We start from the raw sequence: 20,901 nt of genomic DNA, 5'->3' as shown, positions 1-20,901 counted from the left end.
ACTCTTGGAGAGAGCGTCACACAGGGTCACACATCCGGGCTGGTCTGACCCAGGCGGGATCTGGGGTCTCGCTGGCCAAGCGCGGCTCTCTGTTACTTCCCCTGCTTTGCAAGTGAATGAGAAAGCAGGGAAGTCTATGGGCAGATTTATCTTTTTTCTCTCTTCTCTCCTATTAACACTTTTTATAAAATTTTTGGTTTCAGACCCTGCCACAGTCTTACTGAGAACTCGAAAGAGCTTTTGTCAAGGGGATAAACCTCTCACAGCGCCTCCTCTCTGACAGGAGCTGGACAGAGAACTTCTCGGCCATCTCATCTGATTACGTGGGTCACAGCTGATAGAATTGCATTAGAAATTAAAACATCTCAAGGTTATAAGTTCGACAGCTCTTTGTAGATACCCAGCCACTGCCCTAAAGGAGTGTAATTTCAGCGGGTTTAAAGGCCATCATTACCTGCCTAACTTAGTGTTAAAAAAAAATTACACCAATTTTTGCGAAGGAGATTCCCGGTTCCCCTCGGGTACAAGTCCCGCGCTTGAGGCTGTTACAGCGGTCGGGTCGCTCTCCAGCCGAGTGGGACTTTCTGCGATCCCACTGAGGGTTTTTTACAAAAGAGACAAACACGGGGAAGTGACTTCTTAAACAACCGGGTGAGGGCAGATTTGAACTCGGAGACAAGTCTTCAGGACCCACGGAAATGAGCTAGATGGGGGAAAGGGAGGTTTAAGAGAAAGGGAACTTAAAACCCCAGCCCACCCGGAAAGAGGGAGCGGTTCTTTTAAGGACTCGGCCCATTCCCTTCCGAGGAAACACCCAATCCCGGAGGACTTCACGACTTTACGTCCAGGGGGCGTCTCGGCCAATCGGAGAGCTCCTAGCGGGCCGACAGGATAGGTGCCGGGTGCGCAGGCGCAGCGCCCTGAGTCCTTGGTGCGGTGGAGGAAGATTTTAGCGGAGGTGAAAACCCGAGGCGGCGGGGTCATCCGAAAGGAAAATGCAGAGCTGGAGCCGTGTGTCCTGCGCCTTGGCCAAGGTGAGGGGCGGTGCCGGCGTCCGGGTGGAGGGGTGTCAGTAAGATGGCAAGCCTGTGGGGTCGGGTCGGTTACCTAACGGGACTAGGCCCCAAGCCTGAAGGGGCGGACCGCGGCCTGGGCCGGTCTCACCCCCGGCCTTGCCTAACCCATCGGGGTGGGGAGAAAAGCGCGTCCTCGGCCTAGTCGGAGTAGGCTCCGCGCCCAGCCTACTCCGCGAAAGTTCTCCCCGCTGCCGCGGGGTCACCCTCCTGCCCCGTCCCACTGGTCTTGCCCTCACAGGTGGGAGGAGCAAGGCCACCTCCCTCCTCGACGCCCAGTGCCTCTGCCTTCCCCTGGTACCCCGAGCTCACCTGCACCGCCACCCTCCCTCGCTCCCCTTTAAACTTCTTGCTCCCTCCCTGCTTCGGCTTGGCCAGCCAGGATCGGGTCCCGGAGCAGCTCTTCTTAAGCTGTTAAGAGTTAGTCTGAGATCTGCTGGAAAGTTTCCTGTCACCAAAATACACCCGTTGTACTAATGTGGAGACCGAGCTCCCACCCCGGTAAGGAGAGTAATTTAGACCATGCCCCAGTCCTACTTGCCGTTGTGTTTCTCTCCCTACTAGCCACCTGGTTCCCTGTGGGGCACTATTGGCTCCCTTGTCAAAAGTCATGTTTGGGAGAGAGGAGTATTGTTCTACTTCCAGCTCTAACTCCTCGCAGAACAGAAAGCTTAGTTGTTTGGTCTTGTGCTGAGGCACGGCGTGTCCCCATTCATAAAATACCAGCTAACCCTTCTTAAGCGAATGGTTTGAAAGCTATAATTTGGTCTTCTGAAGAATTGTGGCCTAGAAATACAAAATTCAACTTATTTTTTGTTAGATTATTTCAGACGAATACAACCTCGGTTCACGAATCTCGTTCTTTAATGCTTCCTCCAACTTTTACCTTTCTGCAGCCTCCCCCTCCTTCCCAGTTTTCACTACCGTCCTACTCCTTTTACTTTGTTCGGGCTGTATTCCGGATGTCCTCCCTTCTCACCAGGTCATTCAAGTGAAATGTAGACACATTAGCACCATTTGTGTCTGACAGAGTAGACCGATTCCTCTACTACAGCCTTCCTCCTAATTCAGTCTCTTTGTTTTGCTACTCTTTTGCCACAAAATGTCCTTTTAAAAATAATGTTGCATTAGAGTTGTGTGCTTTACCTAAATTAGACTGAAAGCCCCATGAAGGCAGGAGACATGTTATTGAAACCTGTAGAAACTTTTCTTGGGATTTAGTATAATGCTCTGTGCAGAAGTTGAACTCACAATGTTTGTTCCAAAGCCAAAAAACCATGATACGTCTTCATAGGATATCGTCTCAGCAAATATTTGCAGATTGTATATGAATGACTTATGCATATATAAAGTCACAAAAAAAGGATGAGGGGCACATTACAGAATGACTTAGGTAAAATGGTAAATCAGAGCTTAAAATATTAGAAATTAGATAAATGAATTATTTTAAAAGGTCTTCGACTGCATTATAAGAACATTTGGCTGTTTCCTAAAATTTTCCCAGTCCTTAAGCAATTAAATGCTTACTATGTGCCAAAGAACAGTACTAGGTACTGAGAATACAAAGGTAAATATACTCTTACCCTGAAGAAGCTTATATGCTAATGGGGAAAACAATATGTACAGATATATATTTATACAGAATAAACACAAAATAATAATATATACATACATTTATTATAATATATTATATATGTCACATATATAATATATACATACATTATATATACATATAATAATAAATACAAAATAAAAAAATACTCATTTGAGAAATTTAAAAAGATTTGATAGCACTATATGGAGTCTGCCCTTCATAATAAAAGACTATAATGTGACAGACTGAGGATGACAAACTTTCAGAAACTTTGAAGCCAGATATTAGCTGATAGTCTTTTTAGGGGGAAAAGTCATTCATTTATTTGTTTTGCAAGGGAATTGGGATTAAGTGATTTACTCAGGGTTAACACAACTAATATTAAGTATCTGAACTTCAGTCCTGCCTCCAAGACCTGGGAGAAATTTAAAAATTTAATTTAACTTGGAAGCTGAAAAAGATGGCAGGAAAGACCTCTCCCCTCAGGTAATTGGGGTCAAGTGACTTGCCTGGGGTCACACTGTTAGGAAGTCTTAAATGTCTGAGGCTAGATTTGAACTCAGGTCCTCCTGACTTCAGGGCTGGTGCTCTATCCACTGGGCCACCTCGCTGCCCCTATAGTATTGTTTTTATAGTTTGTAATGGTTTATTACTTTAAAAGAATTCATATTTCAGGTATAGAATACATCACCGAACATGTTCTGACCTTTTATGTATAGTTTCTCTTTCATAGAGTATAATGAATTCAACATGTTATTTTTAAGGCTGTCCCGCTTGTCTGTTTCTTATTAAACTTCCCCACAATTCTTCTCTGAACATTTAAAACAAATATTTCAATGATCATTTTTTCTTTTTAAAAATTCTGATAAACCCTGCTTGTCTTATTGCAATAGAAATTATATTACAATGTAATTGGAAATATATTTGCAATCAGTGTTAATAAGTTTGTTGTATAGGTAATCTTATTAATTTTGAACTGTGTTTGAGATAAATATTTACACACTATAAAATTCCTTTTGCTGTTTTCTGTCTTCCAGAGAGGCCATTTTAGTCGAATGCCTCATGGCTTACAGGGGATTTCTGCAGTTCCTTTGAGAACATATGCAGATCAACCAAGTAAGTGCTTTTTTTTTTTTGGGAAATCAATTTCATGTCAGAGTAATTGATAGTTTCCTTATGTTCTGAAAATGGAACAAAGAAATATGTTATTATTAACAAAGGAATCAATCTGTGGTATAGAGTTGGCTATTTTAAGTGTTCAGGGTGTCAAAATTAAGTTATTATACACATTCTGAACATAAGCAGGTGATTCAGAAATGGATGTTATAAGAAAGATAAAACATAGTTCTGTATATCCATTAGAATAATTTTGAAGGCAATTATTGTTTGAGTTTAAGGTAGAATATCATTGATTCTTTCTCAATGTACATTGAAAAACATATTGCTATTATTACATGTTTTCATTATAACTGGTATTTACCTATTACATTAAGTTTAATTGTGTGTGTGTAAATGACATTTAAGGACAAAAGTCATAAACAGAAGGGTAGGAAACACATTATAATTATTCAGGTAAGTGATAAATTAGAGTTAAATATTAAAAATGAGATGAATGCACTATTTTAAATAAAGGGATTTTGCATATGTGTATATAGGACCAGATTTCATGAGGAAATCTAGGTATATAGACTTAGCTAGATCAGCAGCTGTATTTGTAACTTTGTAGCTTTAGAGAGCTCATTTAATTTCAATGTAATGTAAAGACATTTTATGAGTTGAACAGTAAAAATTTAGCTTTTACTGAAACATAGGGTCAAATAGAGATCATCTACAAACATAACTATTTGTGGGTTATATCAAATTGAATGTGCTGGACTTAGTAAAAATTGAATGTACAAACTACTTTTTCAAATGTATAAATTAAAATGCATACCGGATTTTAATTTATTTAGTTCTCATATGAAACCTCATTGTTCTATTTTTCTTCATTTGCTTTTAGAATTGAGAAACATCTTTGTTCAAACTGTCCTAGTTATTTGGCAAAAAAAAAAAAAAAAATCCTATTACTTTGTGACATCTCTTGCTATTTTGCAATGTTATTTTGTATTGTACTGATTTGATGATGAATTATGTCTGTTGTCCAAGGATCTCTTAAAGTTGGAGAGGTTCATCATCTGGTAGTGATCTATATCAACATAGGAAATAAGTAAACTTATAAAATTATAGATTTGCGATGTTATTTAATTTTTCATGCATTTTCTATGTTCCCTTAGATTGTAAATTCCTTTAAGTTAAGTACCATCTTTTAAGACTATATGTTTCTTTCCTTTTATAAATTCTTTTGTTTCTTAGATGTTCAGGAAATAGTTGATTTTGATTTAGTTGCTAAAACAGCTTCTTGTTCTTAATTGAGATTCTTTAATGCCAGAAAATTGTCATTGAAGGATATTTTTGTATAATGTTGACTCTGATCTGGATCTCTATTGGTTTACTTTTTGATAAGCTCTTGGTTTCAAGGCATGTTAGTGAACAAACTTGTTTCAATGGCATAATTACTGAGAACAATGTGTATAATTTCTTCAACTATTTTGCTTCCTCTCATTGATTCTCTGTGTAGTTGTAGCTTTGGCTGCCACATTTAAGAAGATCTTCTTAGTTTTAACCCATGGACTTTAAAAGAACCATCCCTCCCTTTTCTTTTTTTTTTCCCCTTGGAATGTTTTATTAAAGTATCTTTGTTGGCTGGCTCGTTGGCATCTGAAACTTAAATTGATTTTTTCTTCTTTATTGTTTTTTGTTTTATTTAATTTTAAGCTCACATAGTTATGTTGTAGGACTTGGGTTTCCCTAAATGCTGTTAGTCATAATCATAGCTGACATAATAATTTGAATCGAACATTCCAAAATCTCTGCATTTCATATTGGTGAAAGAGATTAATTTTATCTATACTAGGAAAAAAGTGGATGAAAAAAATATGTACTTCACAGATAGTGATAAAGAGCTGGTTAGTTAATCTATTGAATTAATTGGGTTAGATTGCATTTGGGGAAAATATGAAGTGCTCTCAAAGTAGTTAGTGTGGTAGCATATAAAATAAATATTGTTCTGTTGTAATTAAAATTACATACAACTCATAGGACAGGAAAGACCTCTAGAGGTGGAATCAGGCTGTAGCATGTTACCAAAAAGATTTGCATACAAGACATGGTCATATATTGAGAATGAGAAAATGGGGTGATATACTGTCCTCTTGGATTACTGGAAGAACAAGAAAAAGGCCTTTGAATGTTGCATAGATCCTTTATGGAGCATTTATGGTACAATCTAAAAATTTTATATGAAAGAATTTGTGGCAGACTCATGATTTTTATTGGTGAAAAAATTATCTACTTCACAGGTGAAATAATTTCTTCATGATATCTTAAGTTCAAGCATCCAAGTGTGCATTACCTTGTTTGTTCTATATTGTCTGGTACCTTGAACAATATTTTTCTCATTATATCAATATTTGGTGTATCGATGGCATATCGTGTGTTTCCCAATGAAAATGGGAGTTATTTTTTTTTTTTTATTTTTAAGAATAAGCAGCTGTAAAAAGCCCAAAAAGTTCAAATATTTTATCCAAAATCAACTAGTAAATCACACAGCTATGGCAACCTGGTATACCAGTAATGTAGAATTTGGAGACCTTCCCTTCCCCCCCGCCCCCATTGGAATCAGGAGAGGTTATGAGTTCTTTTCCTAGCTCTATTTCTCTCTAGTTTTATGTGACCTCGGGTAAATCATCTGCCTCAATTTCCTTATCCACAAAATGAGAGAGGTTGAATTGTTCCTTCTAAGTAGAATTTTTTATTTATTTTTTATTTTTTATTATTTATAATTTTTTTCACAGTATATATGCATGAGTAATTTTTTTTTTATAATATTATCCCTTGTATTCATTTTTCCAAATTACCCCTCCCTCCCTCTACTCCCTCCCCTTGATGACAGGCAATCCCATACATTTTACATATGTTACAATATAACCTAGATACAATATATGTGTGTAAATACCATTTTCTTGTTGCACATTAAGTATTAGATTCCAAAGGTATAAGTGACCTGGGTAGATAGACAGTAGTGCTAACAATTTACATTCACTTCCCAGTGTTCCTTCTCTGGGTGTAGTTATTTCTGTCCATCATTGATCAACTGGAAGTGAGTTGGATCTTCTTTATGTTGAAGATATCCACTTCCATCAGAATACATCTTCATACAACATTGAAGTGTACAGCGATCTTCTAGTTCTATTCATTTCACTGAGCATAAGTTGATGTAAGTCTCTCCAAGCCTCTCTGTATTCCTCCTGCTGGTCATTTCTTACAGAGCAATAATATTCCATAACCTTCATATACCATAATTTACCCAACCATTCTCCAATTGATGGACATCCATTCATCTTCCAGTTTCTAGCTACTACAAAAAGAGCTGCCACAAACATTTTGGCATATACAGGTCCCTTTCCGCTCTTTAGTATTTCTTTGGGATATAAGCCCAATAGTAGCAATGCTGGATCAAAGGGTATGCACAGTTTGATAACTTTTGGGGCATAGTTCCAAATTGCTCTCCAGAATGGTTGGATTCTTTCACAACTCCACCAACAATGTATAAGTGTCCCAGTTTTCCCACATCCCCTCCAACATTCATCATTATTTGTTCCTATCATCTTAGCCAGTCTGACAGGTGTGTAGTGGTATCTCAGAGTTGTCTTAATTTGCATTTCTCTGATCAGTAGTGATTTGGAACACTCTTTCATATGAGTGGATATAGTTTCAATTTCATCATCTGAGAATTGTCTGTTCATATCCTTTGACCATTTATCAATTGGAGAATGATTTGATTTCTTATAAATTAGGGTCAGTTCTCTATATATTTTGGAAATGAGACCTTTGTCAGAATCTTAACTTTAAAAATATTTTCCCAATTTGTTACTTCCCTTCTAATCTTGTTTGCATTAGTATTGTTTGTACAGAAACTTTTTAGTTTGATGTAATCAAAATCTTCTATCTTGTGATCTATAATGATCTCTAGTTCTCTTCTGGTCATAAATTCCTTCCTCTTTCCTCTAATATATTTATTATCTCATTCTTTATGCCTAAGTCATGGACCCATTTTGATCTTATCCTGGCATATGGTGTTAAGTGTGGATCCATATCTAATTTCTGCCATACTAATTTCCAGTTTTCCCAACAGTTTTTTCCAAATAATGGATTTTTATCCCTTAATGTTGGTATCTTTGGGTTTGTCAAAGACTAGATTGCTATAGATGTACCCTTTTTTGTCCTTTGTATCTAATCTGTTCCACTGATCTACCGGTCTATTTCTTAGCCAATACCAAATGGTTTTGGTCACTGCTGCTATATAAAATAGCTTTAGATCAGGTACACTTAGACCACCTTCATCTGACTTTTTTTTCATTAGTTCCCTTGCAATTCTCAACCTTTTATTCTTCCATATGAATTTTGTTGTTATTTTTTCTAGGTCATTAAAATAATTTCTTGGGAGTCTGATTGGTATAGCACTAAATAAATAGATTAGTTTGGGGAGTATTGTTATCTTTATTATATTCGCTCAGCCTATCCAAGAGCACTGAATGTCTTTCCAATTATTTAAATCTGACTTTATTTTTGTGGCAAGTGTTTCCTAATTTTTCTCATATAATTCCTGACTATTCTTTGGTAGATGGATTCCCAAATATTTTATACTCTCAACATTTGTTTGGAATGGAATTTCTCTTTGTATCTCTTGCTGTTGCATTTTGTTGGTGATATATAAGAATGCTGAGGATTTATGTGGATTTATTTTGTATCCTGCCACTTTGCTAAAATTCTGAATTATTTCTAATAGCTTTTTAGCAGAGTCTTTGGGGTTCTCTAAGTATACCATCATGCCATCTGCAAAGAATGATAGTTTGATTTCCTCATTTCCTACTCTAATTCCTTGAATCTCTCTCTCAGCTCTTTTTGCCGAGGCTAGCATTTCTAGTACTATATTGAATAGTAATGGTGATAGTGGGCAACCTTGTTTCACTCCTGATCTTACTGGGAAAGGTTGCAGTTTATTTTTGTTGCATATTATGCTTACTGACGGTCGTAAATAAATTCTCCTGATTATTCTAAGGAATAGTCCATTTATTCCTTTACTCTCAAGCGTTTTTAGTAGGAATGGATGTTGGATTTTGTCAAATGCTTTTTCCGCATCTATTGAGATGATCATATGGTTTTTATTAAGTTGATTATTAATATGGTCAATTATACTAATAGTTTTCCTAATATTAAACCAGCCCTGCATTCCTGGTACAAATCTTACTTGATCATAGTGTATTATCCTGGAGATGATTTTCTGAAGTCTTTTTGCTAATATCTTATTTAAGATTTTAGCATCAATATTCATTAAGGAAATTGGTCTATAATTTTCTTTTTCAGTTTTCGATCTACCATGTCTGTGTCATAAAAGGAGTTTGGTAGGACTCCTTCATCCTCTATTTTTTCAAATAGTTTATATAACATTGGGGCTAATTGTTCTTTAAATGTTTGGTAGAATTCACATGTAAATCCATCTGGTCCTGGGGATTTTTTCTTGGGGAGTTGATTAATAGCTTGTTCTATTTCTTTTTCTGAAATGGGACTATTTAAGCAATTTGTCTCCTCCTCTGCTAATCTAGGAAGCCTATATTTTTGGAGAAAGTCATCCATTTCACTTAAGTTATCAAATTTATTGGCATAAAGTTGGGCAAAGTAACTCCTTATTATTTCTCTAATTTCCTCTTCATTGGTGGAAAGATCCCCCTTTTCATTTGTAAGACTAACAATTTGATTTTCCTCTTTCCTTTTTCTGATCAGATTTACCAAAGGTTTATCTATTTTATTGGCTTTTTCATAAAACCAACTCTTGGTTTTATTTATTAATTCAATCGTTTTTTTACTTTCAATATTATTGATTTCTCTTTTTAATTTTTGTATTTCAAGTTTAATTTTTGGTTGGGGGTTATTAATTTGGTCTTTTTCTAGCTTTTTAAGTTGCAGGCCCAATTCATTAATCTTCTCTTTCTCTATTTTGTTCAAATAAGCCTCTAAAGATATAAAATTTCCCCTTATTACCGCTTTAGCTGCATCCCACAGATTTTGGTATGATGTCTCATCATTGTTATTGTCTTGGGTGAAATTATTAATTGTTTCTATAATTTGCTGTTTCACCCAGTCCTTCTTTAAGATGAAATTATTCAGTTTCCAATTACTTTTTGGTCTATTTACCCCTAACTTCTTACTGAATGTAGCTTTTATTGCATTGTGATCTGAGAAGAGGGCATTTATTATTTCTGCCTTCCTACATTTAATTTTGAGATCTTTATGTCTTAATATATGGTCAATTTTTGTATAGGATCCATGAACTGCTGAGAAGAAAGTATATTCCTTTCTATCGCAATTCAGTTTTCTCCAAAGGTCTATCATACTTAGTTTTTCTAATGTTCTATTTACTTTTTTAATTTCTTTCTTATTTGTTTTGTGGTTTGATTTGTCTAAATCTGAGAGTGCAAGGTTGAGATCTCCCACTATTATAGTTTTACTGTCTATTTCTTCTTGCAATTCTCTTAACTTTTCCTTTAAAAGTTAGATGCTATACCACTTGGTGCATATATGTTTAGTATTGATATGGCTTCATTATTTATGCTACCTTTTAGCAGGATATGGTTTCCTTCCTTATCTCTTTTAATTAGATCAACTTCTGCTTTTGCTTGATCTGAGATGCTTTTTTGGCTTTACCTGAAGCATAATAGATTCTGCTCCAACCTTTTACCTGTTTTACCTGCTTTAAGTGTGTTTCCTGTAAACAAGATATTGTAGGGTTCTGATTTTTGATCCAGTCTGCTATCCGTCTCCGTTTGATGGGAGCGTTCATCCCATTCACATTTACAGTTAAAATTACTAATTCTATATTTTCCTATATTTCTATTATCCCCAGATTATGCTTTTTCCCCTTGACTCCCCTGAACCCCTTCCCTGATATTTAATTTATAGACCCCACTTGTGACATACAGCCCTCCCTTTTTTTAGTATCCCTCCCCCCTCCCTCCAAGTCCCTTCCCTTATTCCCCTTTTAATGAGGTGAGAGAGAATTCTCTGAAAAACAAATATGTCAATTATTTACTCTTTGAGCCTCTTCTGATGAGAGTAAGATTCACACAATGTTTCTCCCCCTCTCTAAATTCCCTCAGATATGGTATATTTTCTATGCCTCTTCCTGGGATGTTGTTTCCCTCTTTTTATCACTCCTTCCCCTTTTTCTGATACTACCCCCTTCCCTTTACTACACCCCCCTTTTTTTTATATCAGCAAAATCAAATTATCCATGCAGACTTTCTATATATCCACAACAGAGATACAGTTCTCAAGAGTTCTTTTTTACCTTTTTCTGTTTCTCTTCAGTCTTGTGGATGTAGATCAAATTTTTTGTTTAAGTCTGGTTTTTTTCTTAGAAACATATGGAATTCCTCTATTTCATTGAATGACCATCTTCTTCCATGGAAAAAAATGCTATAAGTTTAGCTGGGTAGTTTATTCTTGGTTGCAATCCTTGATCTTTTGCCTTTCGGAATATCAGGTTCCAGGCCCTTCGATCTTTTAATGTGGAGGCAGCCAGATCTTGAGTGACCCTTATTGTGGCACCTTGGTATTTAAATTGTTTTTTTCTAGCTGCTTGCAAGATTTTCTCCTTTGTGTGGTAATTCTGCAGCTTAGCCACAATATTCTGTGGTGTTCTTTTTTTAGGGTCTTTTTCAGAAGGAGTTTGATGAATTCTTTTGACGCCTATTTTCCCTTCTGTTTCTATTATCTCTGGACAGTTCTCTTTGATGATTTCCTGTAAAATAGAATCTAGGCTCCTTTTTTTGGTCATAGTTTTCGGGAAGTCCAATGATCCTCAGATTATCTCTCCTAGATCTATTTTCCAGCTCTATAGATTTTCCCAGTAAATATTTGACGTTATTCTCCAGCTTTTCATTTTTTTTGTTTTGTTTGACTGATTCTTGGGTTCTCAATGAATCATTAATTTCTATTTGTTCCGTCCTGATTTTTAAGGAGTTATTTTCTTCACAGTTTTTAGTTCTTTTTGTATATGCCCAATTGAGTTTTTAAATGAATTATTTTGCTCTATTGAATTTTTTTCCATTTCCTTAATTTTTTTTAGAGAATTATTTTTTCCAATTCAGAAATCCTATTTTCTTGAGAATTTTTTATCTTTTCCAATTCAGAAATCCTACTTTCCTGTGATTTTTTAACCTTTTCTAATTCACAAATTTTGTTTCCCTGAATCTCCTGTGAATTCTTTATTTTTTCCAACTCAAATTTCAGAACGTTGTTATTCTCTATCATAGCTTCTCTTTCCTTTCCCCATTTTTCTTCAAACTCTCTTAATTTTTTAATAGTCTCTTCTAGGAGAGAGTTATGTGATGGGAGGCAGGTATCATTCCCCTTTAGGCTATTATCTGCTAACTCTCTGCTGTTAACTTCCTCGGGGTTGGATACCCGCTCTTTCTCTGTGTAGAAAGAATCAATCGTTCTTCTTGGCTTTTTACTCATATTTTAAACATCTTTTGAGGTCTGTCCTTGGGGGTAAGAAGTTTATTTATTTATTTCTTTACCAGCTTCCTCCCAGACCAGATGGATGCAGCGGCCCCTGCGCCTGAGCTAAGAGAGAGCTCTGGGAGAGAGTTCCCCACCCCCTCCCTGGAAGTGCCTCACAGGTGATTAGCAGGGCTATGCTTTGAGGGCGCTGTGTGGCCTAGCAACTTCCGTGAGGTTTAAGACTGAACAGTAAAGGCGACACAAAGCCCAGCCAATGTGTCCCGTGGGGCGTGGATGTCACCAGCTAACGTGAAAAGCCCCTGCGCTCAAACTGGAAGTGTCTGCCCAGAAACCGCGGTTTCTATTTCAAAGGTTCCGCTTCCCTGGGACTTCCTCCAGCCAAGCCAGGCACTATGTGTTGCCTTGGGCCGTGTCCTTGCTTTTCAATCTCTTAAGTACTCCCAGGTGAAGTCCCTGACAGCCGAAGTCGGCCACACCCACAGTGCCGAGATCTGTTACCTCACTTCCAGATTGGGGTGGTTCTAGTATCTGGCTTTATATTTTAAAGTGGCTTGATTTCTCTTCTGAACTGCTGTTTTATAAGCAGAGAAGAGCTAACAGCCTCTGCCAGATTCTTCTATCTCAGTGGCTTCTCTGATCCCAGAGCCCTTCCCAGCCCAATCGGTGCAGTGTGCTAGCACCCAACCGTCTGTGCTGGCCTTTTTTTTTCCTCCCCTTGGAACTTACCTTTTCTGTTGAAACTCCAGATTCTCTTCAGCTGGTAAGTCGTGCTTCCAGTCCTTGTGATTTCTATCAGTCCAGCGTTATTTTTGAGGCTGATTTAACTAATTGGTATTGAGGGAAGAAGGGAGCTCACAAAATCTCGTGTATCTTCTCTGCCATCTTGGCTCCGCCCCTCTAACTAGAATTTAATGAACCTATGAGTCTGTTGCTACTCAAGTACAGTAGGAATTTTTTTTTTTTTTTTGCAATAGTAATATATTTTTCAGAGCTTTCAGTTACTAGATTGTAAACGAAACTATATATATCCATTTCAGATTGAAGACTGATAGGAAAACCTTTCAAACCAGTTTTCTCATTTTTAATGTAAGAATAATAAATACTTAACTGAACAACCTTGCAGGTTATTGTATTGATCAAAAACTTAAATGTAGACACAGTGGTTAATTCTGGGAGTTCTCTGTAAGGATGAAATCTTAGGGCTAGGGTCCTCTAACTTTCTCCCTCATTCTTCCAGGATGTATTGTTTTTATTTATATTCATGGAAGGGGAGACAGTTTGGTATAGTAGAAAGAACATTGAACTTGGAATCAGACCACCAGTGGTTTTATGACTGGAACTCACTTTTTGATTAGTAATTTAAACATATCAGGGCTTCATTTTTCTCATCTCCAATATGTAAGATGGGTCTAGTTGATCTCCAGAAGCTCTTTACAAATGTGTAATTGATGTAATTTCTGGTTTTTTAGAGTGCTGCATATAATGGAAGAGATTTCTTGCTTTCATTTATTATATAGATTTTGGTGTATAGAACTATTTTCACTTCAGTGAAGAGCTATGTTTCTGGTAAATTAAATAGATGATTATCCATGTAATCAGACCGTAGTCGGACAGCATTCAATATGTACAGGGAATGAGATTCTTAACCTGGAGGGCATGGATTTCTCTAATCTTTTGTATTTTGATAGCTACTTCAATATGATTTTTTCAGTTTTTTATCTTGGTTAATTATAAATGGTTTATTTTATATACTTAAAAACATTCTTCTGAGACTTGGTTCATAGCTTTCCCCATGTTGTCAAGGAAGGATCTATAACAAAACAAGACTTAAAGAGTTTCTATTTTAGAGCCTTACTTAGGGTAAAGAGAATGAGACTTTTCCTCCCTAAAAGGATTTATAAGGAGATTATAAGGTAGAGTACTGAGAAATATCCAAGTTAAGAGGTTGTATTTTTGGGAAGAAGAGAATGGAAACTTATTAGCAGTGATTTTTGCTCTTTGAATAAGGATTGTTTGATTTAAAAAAAAATAATATTTATATCCTCAGTATCTGGTACATAATATAGTAATTCCCTCTTATCTATGGAAATACGTTTTGTTTTTTTTGGGGGGGGGGTGAGGCAGACTTGTCCAGGGTCATACAGCTAGTAATGCTAAGTATCTGAGGCTGGATTTGACCTCAGGTCTTTCTAACTCCAGGGTGGTGTTCTGTCTATTGTACCATTCAACTGCGCTGAGGATGTGTTCTTTTTTTTGCTGAGGCAATTGGGGTTAAGTGACTTGCCCAGGGTCACACAGCTAGGAAGTGTTAAGTGTCTGAGAACAGATTTAAACTCGGGGCCTTTCTGACTTCAGAGCTGGTGCTGTATCCACTTCACCACCTAGCTGCCCCTCTGAGGATATGTTCTAAACTCCACCCTCCATCCCCCAGCGGATGCCTCATATAATCTCATCTAAGAACTTTAAATAACTTTTAACACTTGTGTTAACTTTATAGTAATACTATATCTCTGCTTATGGTCCTTAACTTGGTGCTCTATTGCCTCCCAATCCACCCCACCTTTAAAAAAAAAAATTTTAAAAAATGAGCCTAAACCCTTCTATAATGAAGGCTGAAGAACAGATACATTCTGGCGGGGAGAGGTTTGGCTTGAGACCCCTTAGGCTGAGAGAGGACACTTTTGCTTTACTCTTTTCACTTGTTAAGTTCTGTGTATCTCTTTTCCATCTATGATGCTTGAGTTCTGAATGTCTGGTTTTGGCCCCCATGTGTTCTTAAATCATGTGCTGATCTCTTCCCTCCACAGACATGTGACCCCTTCCCTGCTTCCCTTAAACTCCTGGAATTTGCAGTTGACCTCCTAGAACTGAAACCTAGAAAAAAATGAAACTGCAAATAGGGGAAGACTATTGTAGGTGCTTAATAAATGTTTCTTGATTAATTGATAACCAAAATAAGCAGTTTCTAATTTGTGATCTTTATAGAACTTCACATAACAAATTCCTCCTAATGTAGAATGCTATGCTTGGCATATTTGTTGTTCAGTCATGTTAGACTCTTGGTGACCCTATTTGAATTTTTCTTGGCAAAAATATTGGAGGAATTTGCCATTTCCTTCTCCAGTTTATTTTACAGGTAAGAAAACTAATCAAACTAATTAAGTGACTCATTTAGGGCCACACAGCTAGTAAGTGTCTTAGGCAAATAGGTCCTTAATAAATTGTTATAGAATATTCTTGTTGAGTATTTTGACCCATTATAGTTTTTATGCCAGACACAAATTATCACCTGTCAGAGAATTAGAATAGTTGTATTAGTGAATTTAAAATTTTTCTTAAAGCAGTTTGAGTTTTTTCGAGTTTTAATAGCATTACAAACACTAGCTATTAAACAGTAACCCTAGATAAACAGAAGATCCTGCCTCTGCAACCTACCTACAGATTATGTGACCCAGAGTTAGTAATTTTTTCAGTGCCCCTGGCAAACCTTAGGCTAGAAGTTGATGAGCAGACAATAACTGCATTGTTAGAAGAAGCTTCTCAGTAAGAACTTCTTACCAAAAAAGTACTTGTCTGGTTAAAAAGAAATTAGGTAAATGTCTACTCATGGTATTGAATGAAAGAAAACACAATTCTCAATTTTTATACTTACTTGGTTTTATTGTAGTTATGCTGATGTGACCGTCATAGGTGCTGGTCCTGGAGGATATGTTGCTGCTATTAAAGCTGCTCAATTGGGTTTTAAGGTAAGACTCAGATTCATGTCAAGTGTCAGTTCAATTTTATTAATAATTTAAAAATTTTGAAGATCATAATGTGATAAATAACCTCTTCATTTTCATGAAGTAAATTGGAGGTTTTGAGGTGATGCTCCTGAAAATAAAGTTTTTTGAGGGGGTTAGTAATCTCAAAACTATTAAGTAAAGTGTACCTTTTTTTTTTTTTTTTTTTTTTTAAGATCATATATATATATATACTAAGGAAATGATAGAGTCAAGGCATTTTCTGTTCTGCTGTTTCCAAGTTAATAAAAAAATTTTCATAGAATTGATAGAACATTTTTCATGTTGACTTATAACTGGTATTGGTAGGTGATAATAAAACTTGAAATTTATGTGTAGACTAGATTAAGGTTTTTTAAACTTTGTTCATTCATGGCTCTTTTTTGTCCTTTAATTCTTTGTTAAAGAAATTTACATATTTAAAATAAGGGTTATATTTTACTATGTGACATACAGAATGAAAATCTGATTTTTCTAAAATAGTTTATGCAGTTGCACTACTATTTTAGTAGTGAAAATTACATAATGCAAATGCAATTATGAATGATTTGTTTTCTTTTATTGTAGACAGTATGTATTGAAAAAAATGAAACACTTGGTGGAACTTGTTTGAATGTTGGCTGTATTCCTTCTAAGGTGAGTGCAAATTTTGTATAATATGATAATTTCTCAGTCTCTGGAATTGTATACTAAGACAGAATTACTAGATTAGTTTAAAAAAAAAATTCTTGCATGGAAATTTTTTTAAGCTAGTTTGCAATTTTTTAGTTCCCCAAAGTGTATCAAAATTAAATTTCAACATGATGATTGTGCTTTTAAAGCTCTGTTTTTAGAAGACACAGCCTAAGCTATAAATTAAGTAATGCCACATACTAAAGGAACAGGTTGAATCAGAGTAGTCGGAATAGTGGTTAGGATGTTCTCTTATCTTGGTGTTTAGTGAAGCTTGGATGCACCCAACTTTGAGGTGGTGAGAGAGATTTTCTTGGAGAAAAGGGAAATTGGCACTGTCTTTAGTTTGGGGTAACAGCTCTCAACTTTGGGAAGAATAGGTTGCCTTAAGTAAGTTGTAAATACTGATGGTAAGTTGTTACCAAGAAGAATGATAAATATTGGTGTCTATGGCTGAGTTTTAGGCATCAAATTATAGTAAGTAGTTCATGTTGTTTTTCTTCTAAAATTTGCCTCTATTAATAACTTTCATGATTAGAAAGTAGATAGTAATCTACTTTTGAAATGTCAGTTATCCTCTTTGAATCCACTTTTATATTCCACCTACCAAATTCACCAGTAGTCTGCTCTGGAATATTATACTATGCACTTTGATCCCCACTGATTAGTTAAAGCTTCAAAATAGCAGTTTTCTCAAATCTATCAAAGAGTGTCATTGGGAATTGAGCTCGTTTGTTTAAAAATGTAGGATTGTTGCATTAAAAACAGTTAATAGCAAGAAGGATGGGAATAGTAATTAGTTTAATTTCAGCAAAGAAAACTTTTGCATAATTATTAGGTGGAATAGGAAAAAAATGATTTAGTATATACTAGTGATGTACTTCTACTTGGATTTCTGATTAGTTGTGAGATGTTTTTTCAATTGTGAAAGCCATTAAGACCATTTATGGGGGGAGAGAAAGGCCTATGAATCAGTGTAGCACAAAGTGTTAAACCAAGATTTAGGAAAAAATTATATTCAGTTTTATTGATCTTTCTAAAAATAGTAATGATAAAGCTCTTTTTATTAAGAAAGCAAAAAATTTAAAATTTCTTTAATCTTTATCTCATCCTTCAAAATTGTTCTTGTATATCCTTATGCACATAAACATTAGTACTACATACATATAACATAAATAAAATTACATATTGGCTTTAATTTTTTTTTTTTTTTTTTTTTTTTACTAATTGAGGAGTGAACAAAAGAGATCACTATCCTATGGGATCAATATCAGAATGTTCATTGAGGCAATTTATGATTTTTGTTACTTCATAAAAATTAGAGATATAAAGATATATATGAAAAAAATAAGGAAGAGGTAAGGACTTAGCATTATCATTTCATAAACTATATTACAGAGGATCAATTATTTAAACCATTTGATACTAGGTAAAAACTGAAAAGGAATCAGTGGAGTACATAGATAACTAACACACAAGCAAATAAAAACAGTATTCTAGGGTTTGAGAAACACTATTTGAAAAAAATTGCTGTGAAAATGAAAAGTCTAATTTTTAAAAATAAGTAGATCCTTACCAATATAGCATTGAATTGATTTACATTGTAATCACTGTGCCTATTCTTTTGGCTCTGTTTTTTTTTTTTTTTTTTTTTACTTTTTAATCACTTCATACAACTCTTCCTGAGTACCTCTGAATTTGTACTTCTCATTCCTTAATATGCAGTATTATTATGTTGTATTGAAATGCCAGTTTCTTTACTATTTTCCAGTTGGGTCCATACTTTATTAAGTACATATTAAAATATAGCTAACAATATTTATATCTATCTATCTAGATATAGATATATATTTATATATTGGACTTATCTTTCTTTTAGCTTTTTTGATATTGCAGTTCCAATAATGAAATCTCAAAAGCATTGAATATAAAAATTTAAATGACTTTCTGCATTGTAGTTCCAAACTTTTTCACAATGAATTAATTATTAGCACAGACCTATCAGCCTTGTCTTCCCATATCTCGTCCAACATTTAGTTTTGGGTAAGCGTCTTGAAGAGAGGGATAGTGTTTATTTACTTTGTATTTTCTCTCTCTCTCTCTCTCTCTCTCTCTCTCTCTCTCTCTCTCTCTCTCTCTCTCTCTCTTTTTGTTTGCTGAAGCAATTGGGGTTAAGTGACTTGCACAGGGTCATACAGCTAGGAAGTGTTAAGTGTCTAAGGCCAGACTTGAACTCAAGTCCTTCTGACTTCAGGGTTTTGCCATTTAGCTGTCCCTTACTTTGTATTCTCTAAGGTATCTAGAATAAATGTACTAAGTGAATTTGAGTTGATTAATTAAATCCAACTTCCCTTTCTGAGTCTTCATCATTTTGATACCTTATCTCTTTTCCAAGACCAAGTAATAAGTCTATTCAGGCAGCTCTTAATCGACACAGTATTAGGCAGAGTTATGGATAAAGACATCTATAAATGCTTTTTATTCTCATGTTTTTTGAGGTTTTTTTTTTCTTTTCTTTTTCTTTTCAGGCATTATTGAATAACTCACATTTTTATCACATGGCTCATAAAGATTTTGCCTCTAGAGGAATTGAAAGTAAGTATACAATTTATAGTTTAAAAGTATTGTTACTACACATAGTTTGACAAACTTTAAAAAAAAGATCTTTCTTTAATAGGGAAAGTTAGCATTAAAAAAATAATGGAAAAACATTTTAGCTTGGAAAAAACAATGGCCTTCAAACTTCAGGATTGTCATTCTTCTAGTCTTTGTCATTGTCTCTTCTGCATTGGTGCCATAGCGCTGGGCAAATGGTGAGAGACTCTTTATGATATAGGGATCTTTGTGAGAGGGACGTTAAATTAGGAAAGGGAAGATGGAGGAAGTTAGGAACTTTTTGTTTTGTTTTGTTTTTGTTTTTGAGAGAAGAAACTAATTTTCTTTTCCTAAAGTCTTAATCTCTAGAGAATTAGAAGGGACATTAATAAAAACCACCATGAATCATGGGGAGGAAGCACTGATAAATGTTAGAGAGATGGTTTTGTAAGGAGACAAAGGGCTTAGAGTGTACCAGATTTGGTTTTGAGAGCTATCTAGAGATCTCTGGTATAAGTTGTGCTGCTTCTCCTGGAGCAATAGCCAGAGCAGGTGAGACCTTGAGGCTACAAGGTAAAATATAAACAAGACAAGGTGAACTATGAAGAGGAGTAGTGGGTAATTTTGCTGTATAGAAGAATGGCATTTTCACTGAGTTTTCTCTTCACCACTTTTTTCTCTAGCTAGTATTGCTGATAAGACTTATATAGGAGAGGTATGTCAGAGAAAAACCAAATAGCCCAGTACTTTCTTCTTCTGTTGGTCACAGTAGCCTTCCAAAAGAAGAAGCTTCAATCTAGGCAAGCCATGGTGATCCTACTAGGATTGAGACAAATTTCACCTAAGATATGATTAGACATAAACATACCAGAGCAGAAAGAACATTTAGCTTGGAGTCAGGAGCCTTCAGGTTAAGTTTTGAATCCCAAGTAGAAAAATAATAAATATGACTTAAGATTTGTATGCTACTGAAGGTTTACAGAGTTAACCCTGTGAGTCATATAGTATAAGTATTATCTCCATTTTATAAAAGATTAAATTAGTATCAGTATCATAGAGATTGTAGAGCTGGAAAGGTCTGAATCCAACTCTTATTTTACAGATGAGAGTTTGAGACCCAATAGATTAAAGTGATTGGGCAGCTAGGTGGCACAGGGCATTGAATATTGGACCCGGAATCAGGACAAATGTGATTTCCACCACTAGCTGTGTGACCCTGGGCAAGTCACTTCACCCTGTTTGCCTCAGTTTCCTCATATGTAAGGTGAGCTGGAGAAAGAGATGGCAAACCACTCTAGTATCTTTGCCAAGAAAAACCCCAAATGGAGACACAGAGAGTCAGATATGACTGAAAAACATCAAAGTTAAGTGATTTTTAACACAGTAGAAAATGTCTGAGTCCTACAGCTTGTAATTGAGAGAGCCAGTATTCAAACAAGGAATTCCAGATTCTAAATCCAGTGCTCTTTCTTGTTATGTACCACACAGGCAAATTTTCTTCTAGATTTAAGCAGTTCTTATTTTTATATCTTTTCATACATTGGTCCCCGAGTCTCATGTA

General features: G+C 35.6%; 1 protein-coding gene across 1 annotated transcript in view; it reads left to right on the top strand.

The window, feature by feature from the left end:
- The first annotated feature begins 891 nt into the window (after positions 1-891).
- Positions 892-20,901, top strand: part of DLD (dihydrolipoamide dehydrogenase) — a 34,690-nt gene continuing 14,680 nt past the window's right edge. The window contains exons 1-5 of the mRNA XM_074268337.1: positions 892-1,034; positions 3,705-3,787; positions 15,959-16,037; positions 16,641-16,709; positions 19,274-19,340. Coding sequence (XP_074124438.1) covers positions 996-1,034; positions 3,705-3,787; positions 15,959-16,037; positions 16,641-16,709; positions 19,274-19,340 — 337 coding nt within the window. The 5' untranslated portion in view covers positions 892-995. The remainder of the gene's footprint in view (positions 1,035-3,704; positions 3,788-15,958; positions 16,038-16,640; positions 16,710-19,273; positions 19,341-20,901) is intronic.

The sequence above is a fragment of the Sminthopsis crassicaudata genome, chromosome 5 (genome assembly GCF_048593235.1).
Source record: "Sminthopsis crassicaudata isolate SCR6 chromosome 5, ASM4859323v1, whole genome shotgun sequence".
NCBI lineage: Eukaryota > Metazoa > Chordata > Mammalia > Dasyuromorphia > Dasyuridae > Sminthopsis > Sminthopsis crassicaudata.
Note: the sequence above shows the minus strand (reverse complement) of the source record. Positions and strands in the feature narration are given on the sequence as shown.